General features: G+C 36.8%; 2 protein-coding genes across 3 annotated transcripts in view; both read right to left on the reverse strand.

Moving 5' to 3' along the window:
• The window catches only part of LOC121421218 (hyalin-like), a 30754-nt gene extending 18335 nt beyond the window's left edge, over positions 1-12419 (reverse strand). For both annotated transcript variants that reach the window (XM_041615890.1, XM_041615883.1), the window contains exons 1-9: positions 12204-12419; positions 5988-6212; positions 5521-5769; positions 4012-4269; positions 3076-3327; positions 2337-2594; positions 1689-1819; positions 885-1005; positions 114-359 (exon numbers count right to left, since the gene is read on the reverse strand). In XM_041615890.1, coding sequence (XP_041471824.1) covers positions 114-359; positions 885-1005; positions 1689-1819; positions 2337-2594; positions 3076-3327; positions 4012-4269; positions 5521-5769; positions 5988-6212; positions 12204-12279 — 1816 coding nt within the window. In that variant the 5' untranslated portion in view covers positions 12280-12419. The remainder of the gene's footprint in view (positions 1-113; positions 360-884; positions 1006-1688; positions 1820-2336; positions 2595-3075; positions 3328-4011; positions 4270-5520; positions 5770-5987; positions 6213-12203) is intronic.
• A 4942-nt stretch (positions 12420-17361) lies between these two features.
• On the reverse strand, positions 17362-20464 carry LOC121421233 (anaphase-promoting complex subunit 6-like). The gene is made up of 2 exons (XM_041615899.1): positions 19419-20464; positions 17362-19383 (listed from the first exon to the last, which is right to left on the reverse strand). Exon 1 carries the CDS (start codon positions 20428-20430, stop codon positions 19480-19482), a length of 951 nt encoding a protein of 316 aa, XP_041471833.1. The 5' UTR covers positions 20431-20464; the 3' UTR covers positions 17362-19383; positions 19419-19479.
• Between the last annotated feature and the right edge of the window lie 219 nt (positions 20465-20683).

A 20683-nucleotide genomic window follows, 5' to 3' on the forward strand; every position in this document is an offset into this window, starting at 1 on the left:
ATAAATGAACAAACAAAAAACAACACAACTAGCTTGGCTCTAATCGTCAAGTTGCCCAACTCACTACAACTCGAAGGATATGAGGCCATTACTAACATTTGATTATTACTTACTCTCTATGACAACCATGAATTCACATTTGGCCTCGTTGCCTGCTTCATCCCGGGCGATGTATTCCACTGTGTAGGAGCCAGCAAAAAATAGCTCAGGATTGGATGCTGTCGAGGTCACGGTGGGGTCAACTCCAGAGTTATCCAAGACAGTCGGTTCGGGCCAGCTGACGATGGCCGAATTGGTTCCAGGGTCAAGCGGTCGTGTGATAAAAGCAGGACATGTCTGCCAGACTGGATTCTCAACATCTGAGAAATGAAACAGGAGAATGAGTGATTAAGCAGGTGATCGAGGAGAGAGAAAATCCTATACTTTTTGTCCTCCTTTACTTCCATTGAGCCCCATTTAATAGAAGCTACATGTAGATCCTATTTTTATGAATATTTGGTTACCAATTTTATCAAACCACTATTCAGCTTTTCAACAAAAAAAAGGATAACACAAACTTTGAGGTGTTCTCAATCAGGAGGTATAGTGGAGGTTTCACAATCCAGTGACCAACACTTAAGTGAAATTGAATTAAGATGCAATGATGTAAACTAGCACAATGTATATATTTTGCATATTATGTAGACCTAAAAAGGAGAAAAAGAGTAGGCTTACAGACTTAAAAGATCCTACTTCATAAAGGTTTTTTTTTTCATTAACAACTTCCCAGTCAATGAGAGTCCTTAGTGCAACAGTGCTTCTATAAAGCCAAGCAGAACCACGCATTTCAGCATCCTAATTGATTTGATCATTTTGAGAAACAAGGTCTTGGAATATTAACTCACCATTGACAGTCACAGTGAATGTGCAGGTGGCTACGTTGCCTCTCTCATCGGTTGCAGAGTAGGTCACAGAGACTGGGCTATCATAGAATACCCGCAGTGGTTCAGAATGCGACATTGTGATCTAATGACGAAAGAATTTAGAACATATCAATGTCTTTCATTCTTTTCTAAATAATACACATTGTTTAGATGACAGGGGAGGTGGGACATGGTTTGCAGAATGCTAGTGTCACAAAAAGGTTGTATTTCATGCAGCATCTATTCAATGATTTCCACTGACATATTTGCTTTTAACCAGTGAGATATCAATATTTCAGTTTAACAATGAAATTTCATGAAATGTTCCCCAGGCATCAAAATCAGGTTAAAAAGTATTTATTTTCTCTCATTTAGGAAATAAGTTCACAAATCCATGTTTCACTCTGGAGATTACCACAAGTTTTGTTCTGTTTTATTCTGCCTACATTGTATGTACTATGAATAGCAAATTGAGATTAAAAACTCAAGTTGGAATGCTCCCCACAGAGTGGAGAATCATCCTTATCACCATTTATCATCATCATCATCACCATTTATCATCATTATCACCATTTATCATCATCATCATCCTCCTCATTATCACCCTTTATCATCATCATCATCACCATTTATCATCATTATCATCATCATCATCATCATCATCCTTATCACCATTTGTCATCATCGTCATCAATGTTATTATAAATTTTTTTGGGGGGGGATTTTGCTCCTCTACCCTACCTATCTAACATGCAAATGAGACAAATAGAAATGTAATGTACGTACCACAAGATTTGCAAGAGAAGTATAATCATCTGTGATAGTAAGCTGAGGCCATGAGACATCAGCATAGGCTTCACCAAGCTCATTGTCTTGGATGATTGGTGAAGGGCAACTAAAGACAGGTGGCATATCAACTGTAGAAAAATAGAATCAAGTACAGATATTTTGATTTCATTATTATATGATGAATTTGGTAAACTTTAACATAACTTGGCATGCTTGTTCAATTTTCTGATATAATTAAGACAGACCTAATCTCATTTGTTGAACTGGTAGCCTCCAAGGACTGCTAAATAGCAACAACTTATTAGGTACTTTGTCAAGGGTAAGCACAGCGTGTTTCGTGTGAGAATCCTGCAAGCGGCTACCGTATTCATTACAAATTGACACACTTCATTATAGACATAGCAATGAGGAATACAGGAAAGCCGCTGTGAAAAGACCCAGTGTTTTGATAGATTCCTGCTATAAGACGGAGCAAAGACTTTTGACATGGTAATTTACGAAAGCGGACTTGACTGTTCAACAATTATGTCTCTCCATAAATTGATTATTATTTCTGAAGCACAGTAAAGGAATCTGTAGATAAAGGTATAATTCTCAACCCAATAATCTAATTGTACAGGGTTGTACTGAAAAAATAAGACTCACTTAGGACATTCACCGTAAACGAGCACACTGCTGTATTCCCGAACCTATCCTCGTAGATCATCATGACAACATCGTTCTCTCCTGCTACACTTGCTTGGAACATGGACCCTGAGGCGAAGTTGGTAGACGAGTTGAACTCCCCAGAGTTGTCAGTGACGGTAGGTGTGGTCCATGTCACAGCTAGAGATGCGACATCTGGCTGAACATATTCCACTATGTTGCCAGGGCAACCAGTAATGACAGGTATTTCGTCGTCAACTGTATTAAACAAGTAAAAAAAGAGAGTTTTAATCTCTATGCATACTTGTTTCCCTAATTCGTATCATGAGTTTTTTAAAGAATATCAAAGTCACTATTTCACAGATGCTAAGTTTTCTTTTGATCAGTAGAGGAAATATTATGACCATCAGCACTTTTTACAAGTAATGACAACTAGATTGTATTTCCTTCAAATTTATAATCAGAAACAGAGTTCACACTGCAACCCTTTCATCAGAATTAAAAATGTTGATTAATATTCATTTCAATCAGCACATTTTCTATATTGTTTGTTAATAAAAATACAAGGATCCCTGTACTCCAGACGATAGTTGATTCTTGGTCTCGAACTTTTGACTGTGAATCAATTTTCAATATCTGTTGCCTGCATGTTCACAGGAATCAACTAGAATTTGGATTTCAGAGGATCATTCAAGAGACCAGAATAGAAATCGTGCAAAAATCAATTGAATTTTAATACCAAGAATCGTCACAGTGAATGAACAGTAGGCCACATTGTTCACATGATCGGTAGCTGTGTAGTTCACTACGGTGACCCCAACACTGAAGGCTGACCCTGGGTCAGAGGTCGTGCGCAGCGTTGGAGTGCCATAATTGTCAGTCGCTGTGGGCGAAGTCCAAGTGATGTTGACCTCAGTGGTTCCCATGGCAACCCACAGGAAGGTGTCGTTGGGGCAATTATAGATGGTTGGTGGGATGTTATCATCAGTAACTGCAAATCAAAGTTTAAGAATGCATTACTACAAGGACAAAGTTTATTTAATCAATGAGCAACATACATCTACCAGTAGGAAACACAAACTATATTTATGACAAATGTTGAATCTGAAGGAAATAAATCACTTAGAATACCCAAAGACTATCTGACAGAAAATTGAAGACTAAATTTTCTCACAAATCCAGGTCTTTGAATATTTTTTTAAAAGGTATATGGTGGCACCTGATCACGGTGAATAATCATTATGAACAACATGCTGTTTTTCAACCCCAGTAAATTTGTTTATCAAGAAAGTCATAAGAAAAGGTGATTCCACAAAATTCAACCTTTTGTGACACAATCCAAATAATCACAAATATTACAAAAAGTATATAGATTCAGGTATTATCTAGGCAAACACAGAATTACTTGTATCATCCTCATATCAATCATGTTGTGACGCTTTAGCCCCTTGGAATTCATAGCGAAGCATCCAAAGTAACCCACACAGCGCATACCAGGGCCCCGTAATAAAAAGTTTAGAGCTTGATACTAGGGATGATTTCTACACTCGTTTACATTGATTATTACGTGCAAACAAGCTCATCTGTATCATCAATCACTCATCTTAGTTTTAATACTGGCTTTTACCAATTTACACCTGGGTGAAAAATCGGCCTTCATCAAGCTTCAACTTACCATTGATGGTAACAGTAAAGATACACTGTACCATGTTGTAATTAGAGTCCATGGCAGTATAGAGGACTTCCGTTGACCCACGAGGAAAGAGCGACCCAGATTCTTTTGTCTGCATGACTGTGACAGTGTTCCCATCTACAAGGTCACTGAAGGTCGGTTCGTCCCATGTCACACTGACACTCGGAACTGGAGCAACGTCTATTGTGATGTCATCAGGGCAGGAGGTCACAATAGTGGGTGGAACAGCGTCACTGGATTCTGATAATTGGGAGGACAAAATAAGGGGGAAAAATGAAGGAAAATGAAACAGTTGGCTTCCAAATAGTAATACTGGTACACCTACATACACTCAAACCTGTCTTTTATGGCCATCCAAAACAGGACAAGTGGCCACCATAGAAAGGTGGCCATTATAGACAGGTTGTTTAACACTTTTCTTTTAAATGGGAGAAAGGATTGGTGGCCACTACAGTCAGATTTACTATAGACAGGTGGCTGCTTGGACAGGATTGACTATTATAGTCTTTGCACTCTTTTTTTCTAAACAAAAGCAAAATGCAAACTCATGTTGACACTAGGGCAGCATCAAGGACTCCAACTGACTCACATTGGGCCACTCTTGGTCCCTTGTGTGACAGAAATTATGATAAATTGTGACTTTAATCAGTAAATGTTTAATTTCATTTTCATGAAATCAAACTTCCAAAATCATGCTTCTGTGTGAAGTCACACACACATGACCCACTTCTTTCGACCTCTGACCTTGAATCTGCATATTGGAGACAGCAAAAAAATTTTCCAAATGATAGCTGACTAAATATGTTAATGCTATATAACCTTTTGATTATTAAATCTCAATTTTTTTATTGATAACTAATCCCGGGGGGCCACTTACATTGACGAGTGGATACCATGCGCGACCAAAAAACACATAAAAAGGATGTCCTTTTCACGATAGGGCACGTTACGTACGTAACGTGATAAGGGTGTCAAAAACACAAAAATAATTTTAAAAGGGTATCTATTTCGCTAGGAAAATTACGTGTTTAGGGTCGAATTTGCGGGGATGATAAAACAAAATTAAAATGTTTCTCAAAGGATGTCCTTTTTGCCCCAACACTACGTGTTTAGGGTCCTATTTGCGCAAGGTGTATAAGGTGGGGTAGTACTAAACCAAATAAGGTAAAGCCGACGACCGAAGGACCCGTAACAATAAAACATTCCTGTACTTGTTTAGGGGTTCATTTCAGGAAATATTTGCCAAGAGTATCGTTTTGTTTCCAATACTTGTTAAGGGTAGGACTTCACACACCAATACTTGTTAAGGGGTGCACTTTCATAATATGGAAATTACGTGTTTAGGGTGCTTTTCGAGACCCCATGGTCGCGCATGGTATCCACTCGTGAATGGAAGTGGCCCCCCCGGGTAACTAATTAAAGTCAATTTGTCGTAATTTGGGTCAGAGACGTGACCAAGAATGGCCCACTTTATGTTGATGTTGTTCTTACCTTGGACTCTCACTCTGAAAACACATTTAGACCTCTGTCCCGCATCATCTACAAAGGTGTATGTGACCTTTGTTGTGCCAAGCTGGAAGGTAGCACCTGGAACATAGTCTGAAGAGGCTGCGACGGTCCCTCCATCAGGGTCGACGGCTGTTGGTGCAGTCCAGGTCACATTGGAAGAAGTCACTCCTGCTGCTACGGTGACCTCTAAAGTGCTTTCAGGACAGTCGGATATCTCAGGTGACCCATCAGCTGAAAATTGAAGAATAAAATGAGAGATTTGAAAAGAGAAAAAGAAAATTGAATGATCAATTGATAATTTTAAACACTTCACACTGACTCAATCCTCCCCCCTTCTCCTTGTGAAATGGCAACTTTGTCTATTTAGGAGCAATTTCTATTTGAAAAAAATATACAATAAACAATTAAGACATTTTCTAAAGTCAAAGACAAGTAATTTGGAAACCAACCTATTACTTCCACAATGAAGGAACAGTTTGATTGAAGTCCACTTGCATCCCTAGCTGTGTATGTGACTGTTGTGTTGCCCAACGGGAAGTAGTCTCCAACTGAATGAGTAGAAGATAGATACACTCCTCCGCTGTTATCAGTTGCTGTCGGAGTCTGCCAACGAACCACTGCTCCATTGCCAATGACAGTTGTGTTGGGGCAGGTCAAAGTTGGAGGTATCGTGTCTGTCAAACAACAAAATGAAAAGAAATTTGACAAATAGAACTATATACACTCCTATCCCTGAAATTGATTATTAGAAAAGAGGTATAGAGAAACAATGAGGTGAGCACGAAGAGGGGAGGAGGAATTGACAAGTTGTAGAAAGAGAAAAAAAGATAAGGGGGAAGGAGGGAGACAAAGGGAGCAGACACGTACTGCATGGTGTATAGATTCCAAGGGGTCGGGCAACCTACACAAGGAAAGAAAATCATTGAAATAGGTTACATGTTTACTTCTAAAAATTAACCATATATAGCATTTTTAGCCTAAATTAGCCGTCTTATTCTGTTTATTTCTCCTTCTAATTTTGAACATTTTGAATGCATCTGTCTTTAGCCATAATTAGGTAATGTTTTACCATTCAAAATTGATTATTGAAAAATTCTAAAACTTTACACCACTGTAAAGTTACATTTTTGTGATTACTAACTAAAAATATGGTGCCAATTCTGTCTATAAAATGTCCACCATGGTGGTTTTTTAAGTGCACAGTAAGAAATTCCTTTAATAATAATTCTTGTCTTACACTTGTAACAAACTCAGAACTACATGTATAGTAGCCCAGATCCACTTATATTTCAGACAGTACACAATTAAGTGTTGTCAAATCCTTCTTTGAAGTCCATGTGTCCTCTCCCAAAATAGGCAATTTATAGAACATAATGATAAAAATGATGATACAGATTAATTCATTTAGCGCATAATTGATTCTCTATGCGCTTCAAATGCAGGGTAAGACATAGGCTAGATCTATTTACTGATAGGCTACAACACAGAATAAAGCATAAAGTATAAAAGAGATTGAAGTACTATAAAAAAATAAATAGGTGACATTATACCTCAAAATTCTAAAGGATTTTAATATAAATAATTTCTCTTTGACTTTGTTCAATTAATGACTAACAACACATGTACAAAACTGACCACATTTTTTTCAAATTTAACAGTTTGGATGCCCCTGATCCCGGGGAGGGGGGGGGGCACTCGATCAAAAAAGTGGTGGGGTGTGCCGCGGGCGAGACAAAGAACAGGGGCCTTGGAGCAGGCTTATATTGTAAAAAGGAGGGTCCTCGGAACTACAAATATTTGTGAAAACAGGGGTTCTAGGAACATATCGTCGGCGTGTGAGTGCATATGCATCCCTATATGGAACGGGTATGTGTGCATTTATATAAAAATTGCAGCTCATAGTAGCTACATGTAGTAGTAGTAGCGGATCAATGTGACCGGAACGGCGTAACAAAAAATTTGGGAAACTTTGGAGCAGATTCTTTCTTCTTTTTTCTCGGTAAGAAGAAAATGCTACGCTTTGGAACAGATTTGAGTGTTAAAATGGGGTCCCCTCTGCAGCACATACCGAGTTCCCCCGCCCCGCCCCCCCCCACCACTCCTCCCCGGCCCTGATATTTGATAAGCTAAATTCCTAATCCTAAAACACCAACCTTTGCCTGGCCCTGGATGGGGATAGCCATAGGCTTGGTTTTAAACAAATTGTAAAAGAAAAGAAAGTTAATCTCTCCTCTTTCCTATTTCATAGACCATTCTGTGACTGCACTGAGCACCAAAGCGGATCGCAATGTCAGCAAATGTGCAATAATTCTGTCTCTAGCTAGTAGTAGTACCGGTAGTAGCGGTACAATAAAGGGGAAGTCCCGGGGATGACGGACGTCAATACGCGGGCTGCCGCAGTAGGCCTAAGCACTAACGTTAGATCGATCTAAATTTGTTCAACTTTTGGATTTATGTTTTGCTGAAATATAAAAACAGTGGAGGTCGGAGATCAACTCCAAATGCTTTAGCAATAGGAGGTTGACGGAAAATGCCAAATAACAATACCACAATCCACGAAAAAGCGTTATTTCGAAAGATATACCTCTCTGTCTCTGTCGCGTCGTCTCATCTCGACCTCAAAATGTGATGCGAGAAGTGGGCGTGTTTATGCAGGTGGACACGCCTTGTTACAAAAGATTTGGGCGTGGTTTTGCAATTGTGGAGTAAATTATTAATATCGGTACTGTTGCAAGAAATTGAAAAATGTTTAAGATAGAAAAGGAAGATATACTCATAGGCCTACTGTATAGGTAGATAAGAATAAGCTTAATTTTTGGATGGAAGTAAAAAAAAAATGCTACACAACCTTTATGTGAATTGAGAAAATAAAAATTTGAAGTTTCAAATTAGGTCACATGAATTCATGCAAACGCTCTAGGCCTTACTGTTTTTTCACACCTAACATAATAAGTAGACCTGTAAAGTCTATAGCAAACAACAACAAACAAACACCCCCCCCCAAAAAAAAATGTGTACCAGTATAGAATCTTGGTTTTGACCCTGATTTGTAGAGCTACTCCCCAAACTCATCAGTAACTTCTTCCTTTAAAGCGGAAAACAAACAATCCAAATACCGTCAAATTGGAATGGATTAATTATTAATATATGAAGAGTTTGGTTGCAAAATGAGGATCCACTTTAGACCGTTCCGAGAAAAAATATGTTTTTTTTTAATTCTCCCATATCGAAATATTATGAGAAACTATATGTAGGACTACTAGCCTATCATGTGAACATGAAAAACATGTCTTCAATATTTAAAAATAGTATATATATATATATATATATATGGATCTGATCCCTTTTGCAAGAAATCTGAAATAAATCCAATCCCTTTTGAATAAAAAAAGTGATTTTTCTTAGCCACTTTTATTCCCATTTTAATGTGAATTTCAAATTTTCTTTGGTATATCATCAGAACGACTAAAAATCTGTAGAGTTTGAGACAAAAAACAACAACAACTAAATTAATGAAATATGGATCTAACCCCTTGACAAATGAGCTGAGAAGAGTTTGGTTTTCAAAAGGGGTTAGATCAGTCCACTCCAAGGAAATCATTTTTGGTTATTCCCTCTTTAATATGCGAAACTAATTTTTCATGATAAACTACCATGTTAACATAAAATTGGGTACAAAGGAAATCTACTTGTCGTCAGATCTTTTTGAAACATTCGTTAAAAAATATTATTTGATGATCTAACCCCTTTTTAAAACCAAACTGAAATGGATCTACCCCCTTTTAAAAAAAATTGCCATTTTTGTTCACTTTTCAATTGGAAATTCAACTTTCCTCTGGTATCATCTTATAAAGTGAATCCCCCAAAAAACTATACACTTTTGAAATGGCTGCCAAATGGAAAATATATCACTTTGGGGGAAAAACTTACATACAGTATATGGAAGCCAATGATGTAAACTTTCAAATGACACCAAAAAATTGGAAAACTATTCATACTTGAGCGAGCACTGCCCACTGAAACAAAGGGTATGAAAATTAGGCTGGGCCGGAATTAGCCTTCCAACACTCTAAAAAATGAAGTGCTAATTTAGCTCTAAAAGAGCGTGTATAGTGACTGCACTTCGGAGTGCTGATTTGTCTAGTTCGAACTAGACAAATCAGCACTCCGAAGTGCAGTCACTATACACGCTCTTTAAGAGCAAAATTAGCACTTCATTTTTTAGAGTGAATTTCTGACAGTTTTTGAGAGGCAAATCCTTTGGAACTTGCAAAGTTAAGGGTGTTGTGATAAATTGATTATAAACCGTGACCAGTTTTGGTTGTTTAAACAAATTTCATAAATTATCAAATTAAATTTTAATGCATGAGTGAACACAACTTACACTTTTTTGGTCAGCATTTCAACTTTATCATGAGGATCTCATGGGAGTCGGGAGAATAGGGGGTGAGATAGGACTTAAGTGGGAGAAGTTGGTTGATGGCATAACGTCAACATATGTTTAAACAAATTTCATAAATTATCAAATTTAATTTTAATGCATGAGTGAACATAACTTACACTTTTTTGGTTAGCATTTCAACTTTATCATGAGGATCTCATGGGAGTCGGGAGATCAGTGGGTGAGATAGGACTTAAGTGGGAAAAGTTGGTTGATGGCATAAGGGTCAACAGAACATTAAGCCCCCCCCCCCCTTCCCGGTCTTTCACGCCCTCCCCTCCTGTTGAGAGGCTGATTGCTATCGCTAAGAATGTTGATTTGATGATAAATTCTGAATTAGGGCATAACTTATTCCTGTCAATCATTTAATCAGCAATGTATCAATAAATCAACACATTCAATGTTCAATGTGATCAATCAAGCAATCATTCTTTTGAGTAAAGTGTTTCATAAAATCACCATAATTAGTTAATTCCTAATTGGTAATCATTCGATGAAAAAAACAAATGACCATCAGCCACCGGCCACATGGCAATTAAGTTATAAATAGGCTACAATCCAGAAAGTGAGAGAGAGAGAGAGGGAGAGAGAGGGGGAGAGAGAAGGAACTGGGGAAATGGAGGTGGAGGGGGTACATAATGACCTTTAATTTATAAAAGGAGACAAAGACGAGGAATGCCCTTTTAACCAAGTCTAACCATACCTCTTGCTTGTAACGGGTACCATCACATTACTCTGACTCTCACGAACACACTGCTGAGGTCCACAAGATGAATATGCTACACTGAAATTATATTTCCCATTCATTCATGCATTAAATTTCAATTTAGTAACTCATGAAATTTGCCTAAGAAACCAAAACTTATCTCACTCATTAATTTAGTATAACACCATGTTAGCTTTGCAAGTTCCAAAGGACTAACCACTAAAAAAACTGTATGCCCAACCTAGCAAAGCTTATGGAGGAGAGAATGGGGGGGGGGTAGAGATGGAGGGAGGGGTTGCTTAATGTTCTGTTGACCTTTATCCCATCAACGTACTTCACCTACTTAAGTCCTCTCTTACCCCGTATTCTCCTGGATCATGAACACATTACTGAAATCCACATGATAAAGAAAAAATGCTGCACTAAAAAATGAAATTCATGATCACTCATGCATTAAATTTCAATTTAATAACTAAAAAAAATTCTCAAACAACAAACTGATCACAATTGATCATTAATTCATCACAAAACCCTCAACTTGCAAGTTCCAAAAAAAAGATGAAAGTAATTAAAATGCTAATTCCAGCCCACCCTAATTTTCGTACCCTTTGTTTCAGTGGGCCGTGTTCGCTCAAGCATGAATAGTTTTCCAACTTTTTGGTGTCATTTGAAAGGTTACTTTTTTTTGCTTTCCATGTATATAAATCTTTCCCCAAAAAAGTGATTATTTCTTATCTGGCAGCCATGCATTTCAAAAGTATACTTTTTTGGGGGGACGCACTGTAGAGCTACATTGAAACAAAAAAAGAAAATGATGAAAAAATAACCCCTTTTGCATCTGAGCTCTTCATATTTTGTTAATCAATTCCTACTGCCCACCAAAATCTGCAAGTACAACACACTACATAATACATCGCATAGATCTATAGCCCATAACAGACGTCGAACAGACGTGCTTTTTCAGGATTGTTTCAGAAACTTGCTTTTTATCCCGGCCCGTGGGCCCCGTGAGCACTGACAGTGACATTGCCTTTCACTTTTGGGAGCTTTATGCTCAGTTTTCCTGTAGATGCCAAGCAGACCAAATTTCTATTAGAGATGGAGGGGGGGGGGGAGGCAGACAGAGTGGCCTACATAACATGTATTGTAAAAGCATAACAAATGAATTTAATACATACATTTCATTTCAATTCAATTCTACGCTTTGTGTATTACCTCTCCCCCATGATCTAAGCACAATAAATTGTAGGCCTATATATCTGCAGGTATAGTTTATTGTTAGGCTTTGTGATGTAAAATTAGAGAAATTTTGATAGGCGCTAAATAAATATTAGATTATTATATGACAACAAAATAATTATAACAGAAATTTGAAGAAATAGTTCACATTTCTGTATTCTGTAAAACAATTTTCTGATCTTATATCTTGAGCATCCTATCAAGATATAACGACTGTTGTTTGCTAAAAAAATATATACATATGAAATATTGAGGAGGTCTAAAATGCAACTTGCTTACCTTGTGTGAAGACATGATGAACTTGAAACAAACACAACAGAGCAAGCAGACATTTATGATCTCCCGGATAATGCATTGTTTATATATATTTCTACTCGTAATTGAAAATATATACATGCCGGATCATAATTATGATATATACATTCCGCTTCTGTTGGGTGTGATAGTGCGTTGATGTGTATTGTAAGTATAACACAAGACCGCACCCTGTTTTGTACTTCTTGTACAAGGGATTTTTATCTTGGAGTTGGATGGTTGGAACCAAACAAAAAGGACGGCGGACGGCTTTTCCCTTTTGTTCCATTGCGTAATCATTGTATTGAGTATTTTGCTCCTAAGCTATCTGATTTTGTGAACGCTTCACCCCCTCCCCTCCTATCATCACCAGTAATTCGACCGAGTTCAATAACCAGAAAATAGCAACACTCGGGATATTATCAGATGGCGGTGAGGGATGAGGGAGAAGATGAGTGAAGTCGTGTTGAACAAGCAAAGCATAGAATATTCCACCAAATTTAATGACATTTTGTTCCATTACGGCCTTCTTTCGTGTCCATCTAATGTCGGAAACTTTGGAGAAATGACGTGGCATTTACATTGTACACGTCAGATTATCAAAATGCGTTGAGTGCGCGATATGAGCTTATGATGCTGTGTTCTTTTATTGGATGGTAAATTATTGTAATAATTATGATAATCTTTTGGAAATGGTCATCTTATTTCAGCAATCATTACTTATGAAACGATATGAACGTGTTAATAGTTGCAGTAAGGATCTGACAGTTTCAAACATTTAATGTATTTTACTTTATTCGCTGACTAGCAAATTGAAGAATTGAAAAAAAAAAACACATAGAACCAAAATTGCGAAACGAAAGGAAAAGAACAGAAAGATATTATCAGTTCGCATTAATGATGGCATGCATAGAACTTTTCACCTAAATAATGGAAACACTAAACAATACCATACCTTCGTTACTATTCATCCAGTGTTGTGGAAATATATCATGTATATAGCGTTTTGCTTATAGTTCACTGTAATAATTCAAGTTCAATAAGTTAAATTAAATATTCGAAACATAGCATGATTGAAGTACCTAGATTTAATGGGTTAATCCTTGCCCGGAAAAGTACTCGAATGACAGTAAATTTGGCACGAAAATCCTAATATTTAGATCTCTTTTTCTCTTTCTGAATGGTGCCCTTCCAATTTGATACCGCTCAAAAATGATATTTTACTCGTTTGAGATAATTACTCATCTGTATACTCCTATATCAAATCTAATCAAAGTGCAGGTGAGTACATAGAAGAGAGAGAGAAAAAAGGAAAGAGGTATATCATGCTTTTTTTTAATTATTTTTTTTTCAAAGAAAACTCATTGTGTCCCCCTTTCCGCTCCAGTATATTGCCCCCCCCCCCTCGGCCCCCCTCTTTATTCCATCACGATCAACTCAATTTTTATTATGAAGTTCACTTTTTGCAAGTTGACAAATCCATCCGAAACCGATCAATCTCAATGAACACATAAAAAGAACAGAGCGCCATCACCAGGCCTATTTTTTTTATTTTTTATTTTTTGAAAGAGATGCCGGTAGATAACATGAACATCTCCACACTCTCAAAAATGTTGGGCAACATACTGTCCACACAATATTATTGATTAAAACTTAATTCAATTCTGAGTGGTTTTAAACCAATAATGAATGTGTGCTTTGGGAGAAAACTATAAGGTATTGGTTGAAAACTACCCAGAGTTGGATAAATCTTTAAACCAATTATTGTGTGGACAGTACATGTATATTTTTGTAGCCCACTATTTTTCAGGGTGTATGGTTTATTTCACGAGGTGTATTGGCATTTGGTCTTAGATTGTCTCACACCACATGGACTAGGCCATAAATGGTCAACATCCTATTAATTTACATTATTTTGGTCTATCTGTTATTAGTGTTATTCCAAGGTCTAATTTGCACGTCGTATACTCATTATTTTGCATTTTCCAAAGGAAAATTGGGTTCACAAACCGGTAATTCATCATTATAATTTAGACTAAGTGGTGTTATAGACAAGATGGTTCTATAAATCATGAACCTGGATTAGACGAGGGAGGGGGTGGGGGGTCAGACCGAAGTAGACGAAGCAGGAGTAGTAACATTTTATCTTTTGTCGGCCTATAGAACATACGTCAGGCTGCATACGTTGATAATCAAACTTATTACATACATCATTCACAATTCTTGCACCAAACGTCAGTACTTTCAAATTATGCTAATGAAACAGTTTTTCCACATTTCATATTCTCCTCACTCACTTGCATTTAATGTATTCACAATAAATGTTTTCTCAATCATATACAATCATGGACACAGATTAGGTATTTTTTTACAATATAAAGTAGATAATGATGATATCTTTGTGACCGTCGAAGAAGTATTTTGAGGAAGTTCCTATTCATTTTGCTTAAAGGACAATTCCACTCCAACAAAAAATTTATTTGAATAAAAAGAGAAAAATTCAACAAGCATAACACTAAAAATTTCATCAAAATCGGATGTAAAATAAGAAAGTTATGGCATTTTAAAATTTCGCTTCATTTTACAAAACAGTTATATGCACATCTTGGTCGGTATGCAAATTAGGAACTGATGACATCACTCACTATTTCTTTTGTACTGTATTATCTGAAATGTGAAATATTTTTATTTTCTCGTCATTATGTGAAATGAAGTTTCATTCCTCCCTGAACACGTGGAATTCCATTATTTTAACATTTTGAGCTTCAGGCAAGGAGGCCCTAATCGTCAAATTCGTAAAAATTGAAATATTGTATAATTCAAACAATAAAAAAAAATAGTGACATCATCGACTCTCTCATTTGGATGTCACTGGCTCGTTCATATAACTATTTTGTTAAAAATAAGCGAAACTTTAAAATGTCATACCTTTCTTATTTTACATCCGATTTTGGTGAAATTTTCAGCATTGAGCTCGTCTGATTTTTCCCTATTGATTCAAATCACATTTTTCTGACCTTTAAAGTAGAACAGATCCAAGGAAAAAAGATAATACTACCCCCTCTTCCAATAACCAAATAAAATGACCTATATTATAGGGTAAACAAAAATTGACACCTCACACATCCCCAAATTCAAGGAAAAAAATATGCTATGAACGCATTAATATAGTTGGCTGGAAAGAGTAACTACTCCCAAATAATTTCATACCATATTCATGTTGTATGTCTCCACACTTGGATAATCAGTAGGTAATATTTGCAGTGATGTAAATTTTGACTTTGCCAAAGTAAGGCATGACTGCATTGAATGAATCCATATTCAAATGACGTCATAATCCTGCATGAGTTAGTATGTACAATAATTTGCTGATCCCTTAAAAAAATGAACTTGAGAATTGATAACTAAAACGTGTTTATTAATCAATTATTTTGTAAATTACTGAAAATGTGTTTTGAAATGGAATTTGATGCAACCCTTGTAGGATTATGACAGAATTGACATCGTTTAATTGCAGTCATGTCTTACTTTGGCGCATTTCAAAATTTACATCACTGCAAAGAACACCTCCTGGCCATCCAAGCGTTAATGTATACTATATAAATATGGTATCAAATTATTTGGGAGAACATAGGCCTACTCTTTCAGACCATATGGATTTGCAAGCTGTCAAGTCTTTTTTTTTACTCACAAGGTAGTTTCTATTACGTAAACTTTAGTTTCTATTAGAGACGCACCACTAGATATCTGGGGGGGTGGGGTATGGCGAGGGGTGTGGTATAGAGTAAAAAATCTATGCGAGCCAATAAATGAAAACTTACACAGATATTTTTTTTTATATATATATTCAATTTATTTTTTTTCAATTTCTTTATCAAAGTAAAGAAAAAAAAGGTAACGTATCATTTTTAATAGATATTCTTCTGGTCCACTATTCAAACATAAAATGTAGACCAATGCTATTGTAAACGTAAGGGACTACTTGATATATAAGACATACTATCACGTCTTTCTCAGTGTAGATTAAAGAAAGAAATATGAAAAAAATATCGGTGATCAAACCCCTATTCAATTTCCTTTTCACAAATAAAATATCATTCGACACGGATAGGCTAACTGGTATAGAAATGCAAATAGGATATCTCGTGGTTGATTACATTTGATTAAAATAAACAGAAACGGATAAATACTTTCCTGGAACCAGCCAGTATTCACGATTTTGTTCTCTCTTAATTCACAATTCTTTCAGCATTTCATTTTGTTGATCTTGTGCATGCGCGTTGTTATTGACATGTTTCAAAAACATAAGATTAACCAGACAATCGTGCAGATTTACAAAAACACAGGTACACCCACTAGACATTCGTTAAGCTCGTTATGTTGCTTTTACCTCCCATAGCTATAGCATTTACTAAGACAATTGTCAACTGTGTCTAACAAAGCCGTTCCAGGATAAATCAAAGTTTGAATATATAGGACTAAAACGTACGCCAAAACGAGGGGAATAATTACTAAGGTTTTCCAGATTTAATTTTCTCTCTAGAAAGAAAAAAAAAAATGCGAAAGAAATTTCACGCGTTTCTGACTTGCAGAAATCATTTTCCCCTTATTATAAATAAACAGGAATAGTATTTTCATTGTATATTTCCCATACTGCACTGATGGAAAAAAAATAGCAAAGAACAGTATAATATAATATAACTGTATCTTCATATTTGGTTATTTTAATATAATGGTGTGTTAGTGAACATCTATTCAAAGTTCTTCAAAGTATGATTAAGGCATTCATCTTATTTACATGAGTACTGAACATAATTATATAAACATCATCTCTATACATGCTATATGTTTTACCTGAATCTTCGCCAATATAGACATGCATACAACGTGACAAAGACAAGTGAATTGCAACATTTAAACATGATTATAATGAAACATAATAAGCATAATTTTGATGATTTTTACAAATCACAAGTTAAAGAAATTAGAATTTTTGATTTACACAGCAAAAACTGTTGTGTACATAGAGAACCACACCAGTTATTTTACACCGGTGTTAAATTGGTGGTGTTAGTTTTACGCCTATAGGTGTTATTACAACACCTATGGTTGTTACATTTACACTCTTTGGTGTTATGTTCAATCTCTAGGGTGTAATTTTAACACCTCAGGGTGTGGTCCTCTATTAACACCAATTGGTGTCAGTTTTAACACCACAGTTTTTACAGTGTATCATTTATGGCTCACTAATGTTTCATTCCCCCCTTCCGACTATTGCACTAATAACAACGTTGCAACACAACAGAGCTAGCATTAGATAAACACTGACAACCGGTTCAAATCTGACAGCTCATCCATAAGATTAGTCAAAATAATTGGAGATTTTAGTATGAGGACAAAGAAAGGCAAACGACACTTCAACGTAAATATAGAATAGGGAAATGGTCTCATTCCAAAGATGTGATTTCAGACTATGTCACAGACTTATTAGTAATTCTCCATAATCTAAGGCTCATAGTCGCAATCTAATCTTAAAATAATGCGATTATTTTTCATCTTTTCAGTTCAGATGGAAAATGAGCAATCTCGCATTGAACATTCTTGATTCATAACAACACCAGGACAACACTATGAAACATTGCGAAATGAATCGACGATTGCAGGAAAGCATGCACGTGGACGCGGAGGAAGATATCTCGTCGATGAGCCAGCGATTAGATATCCCTTGAGTTGACTTGAAATGTAGGAGACATGGGAAGTTCTACATTAGACGACTAATGGCTCAGCTAATCCCATCAATCCCAAAATAGAGACGCCTCTCCGAGTCTGTACGAACATTCAACCGAAACTCGCCATGCGTCACTGCAAATTCAAGTACTCCAGATTGGACTGCAATGAGTTTGTTGGAAAGTTTTCAATGGTTAATGAGTCAATTGATTTCTGGGTACGAAGGGAACATCCACGCCCTTTTGTTTAGACGGGACAGTACATATCACCTGAGGCTTTTTCGAGAAAATCGGACTAAAAATAAACTTAAAAGACTTCACAAGTTACTGATATAGGTTAACAAGTCACTAGTCCAGAGAAACAGCAATTTGCTCACACCATCTCATAATAACAATCTAAGTTTAATGCATTTAGGTAATAGTCATTCAAACTGTACTGTTCGGTATTGATAAGAAATTTTCTCTAGCCAAAGTAAATTTCAATGAAATAACGTCATAAAAAATGAAATAAACTGAACATTCAATATATTCAACACCTTTAGAATATATTGAGTTGTATCTTGAATAAAGGGTGGGATAAAATGACGATCTTACCCTCGATATGGTAAGCAATACATGCAACATGACAACACGACCAAACGCATTTGGTGCACTATGTTTCAGATCTTTTATATTTGTAGGATTCACTATAGCTAGATAAATACAAGATATACTTCTCCATGTAGCAAAATTCATAAAGACCGGCCTGTGCCATACACAACAAAATATTTGAAAGTATATTCTGGGAGCATTTCACGAAACAAATACACTGTGATTCTGTTTGACTATTGGTAATAAGCTACGGAAATTTTTCCATCTGATCGGCTCAGAGCAAAACTGTCAGTGAAAACCACGGACAACCTAATGCTCCTCAGGTCCAGCCTTTGAATTTTCATTTGGATCCATTTTTTCTTCAGAACTGGACCATAGAAATAGAATAAAGATACTAGTAATGATATGCATACCACTGTCAATGGTTGTACTAATGGCTGAAATATCATAATTTCTTGGTCATTAGTGGAAGCAATAATAGTTGTGCGACATTTAGAATTCGAAAGATGAAATTTATTCTCCCATGTTGTATGGGGCCAGACAACATCGACTCTGACCGGTATTCTGACATTGAGAATGCCCCGGTCTTCGAGGACAGTCTGATGTCCATGGCAATACCTTACACTTTTCGAATCACCTTGTCTTCAATGCATTCTTTTCCTTTTTAATGACAGAGAAACGAAGTGTCTTTCCAGGACCGAAGTGCTCACTTTTGAATCCAGAAATGACCAAGATCCTTGCCACAAAGTCACCAGCCCATACAAAATGAAGACGATTATGATGGAAGTAAGATACATGTAGAGCAGCATGATGCCGATCGTTTCACTGTTGATAAATGTTTGATCCGTCTCGCTCCATGGACTCTTAATAAGTTGTCCGAAGGCTCATCTTTTCGTCATGTTCGCAAACGTATTTGGACAATGTTTCTTGGTAACAAACAAAAATCAAGAGAACATAGCAACTTCTGCCCATATTGATTCCATCAATTTTGACGCTTCAGTTGTTTCATCACTCGTTGTTTCTTCATTGCCATTATCATCAAAGTCAATCTGGTTATCTTTGATCGAGCTATCCTCATCTTGGTTAACTGCGTCATGCGATTCTTCTTCCTCCTCTTCCTCTTCGAACGTCATGCGATCGAAGCTTCGACCACTTGACCTGAGATCTCTAGGGACGTCCTGAAGTCGAAGTTCCTCCAACGAGGACGTGAACGACGAGGATGACGAAACATAGGAAGACGAGGACATAGAGTCACGTTTACTTTCTTCTTTCATGGCAAACCGATGCACCACTTCACTGCTACTCGTACTCTTCAGCGACGGGGTAGGGGACGCAGAAACGGGAGGAGGTGGTGGAGGAGGAAGGTTTGGTTTTTCCAAGTTACTATAGTTCTTAAGACCATCCGAGGTAACACTTTTCCTCAGGCTTACATTCACACTTGGCCTTATTGTCTGGTCCAAACTGTTATTTGTATTTCTACTGTATCCATTTGCATTATGATTAACTATTGTGCCATTAATTACATTTCCTTGCGTAGAGTTCCCGTTTACCGCGGTTACATTAACCGTATTTTCCGCTTTGACTTCGTTGACCGCACTGCGAGTCACGGTGACCGCTGTGTGCAGTTGTTTCACCTGTTTGACCTCCATGACCGGCTCCTCTTCATTTTCCTCTTTAATCAAATTAATACTTTTCGTCTTTTGCGAGCTCGGCGTAGAGAAACTGTCATTTCGATGCCCATTGGAAGACCAGCTGGACGGGTAATCGGTTTTCTCCGAATCGTCGTCATCGTCGTCGACTTCGTCTTGGTTAATTTTATTCTTGAGATCGCGGATCTTGGATTGCAAAGTGAATAAGGTACGAGTCAGTTCCTGATCTGTGTTACGTAGGTCCATCTGTAATGCAGAGAAAAGAAAGAAAACGAGAATACAGTCAAAATGGTTTGAATAGAAATTACAAGAATGCATTAATTCTGAAAAAAAAATATACTGAATATACGAACTTGAAACAAACTTTCAAAATGCCACTTTGAATCGAAGGTTCATGACACATTTTTGACCCCCTATTTTAAGATTTCGGCCTGGTATAAGATGCCGCAAATCAACTCTCATATCCTGAAAAGTGGCGCCTCGTCTGCAACAATGACTA

This window comes from Lytechinus variegatus, chromosome 1 (assembly GCF_018143015.1).
Source record: "Lytechinus variegatus isolate NC3 chromosome 1, Lvar_3.0, whole genome shotgun sequence".
Lineage (NCBI taxonomy): Eukaryota > Metazoa > Echinodermata > Echinoidea > Temnopleuroida > Toxopneustidae > Lytechinus > Lytechinus variegatus.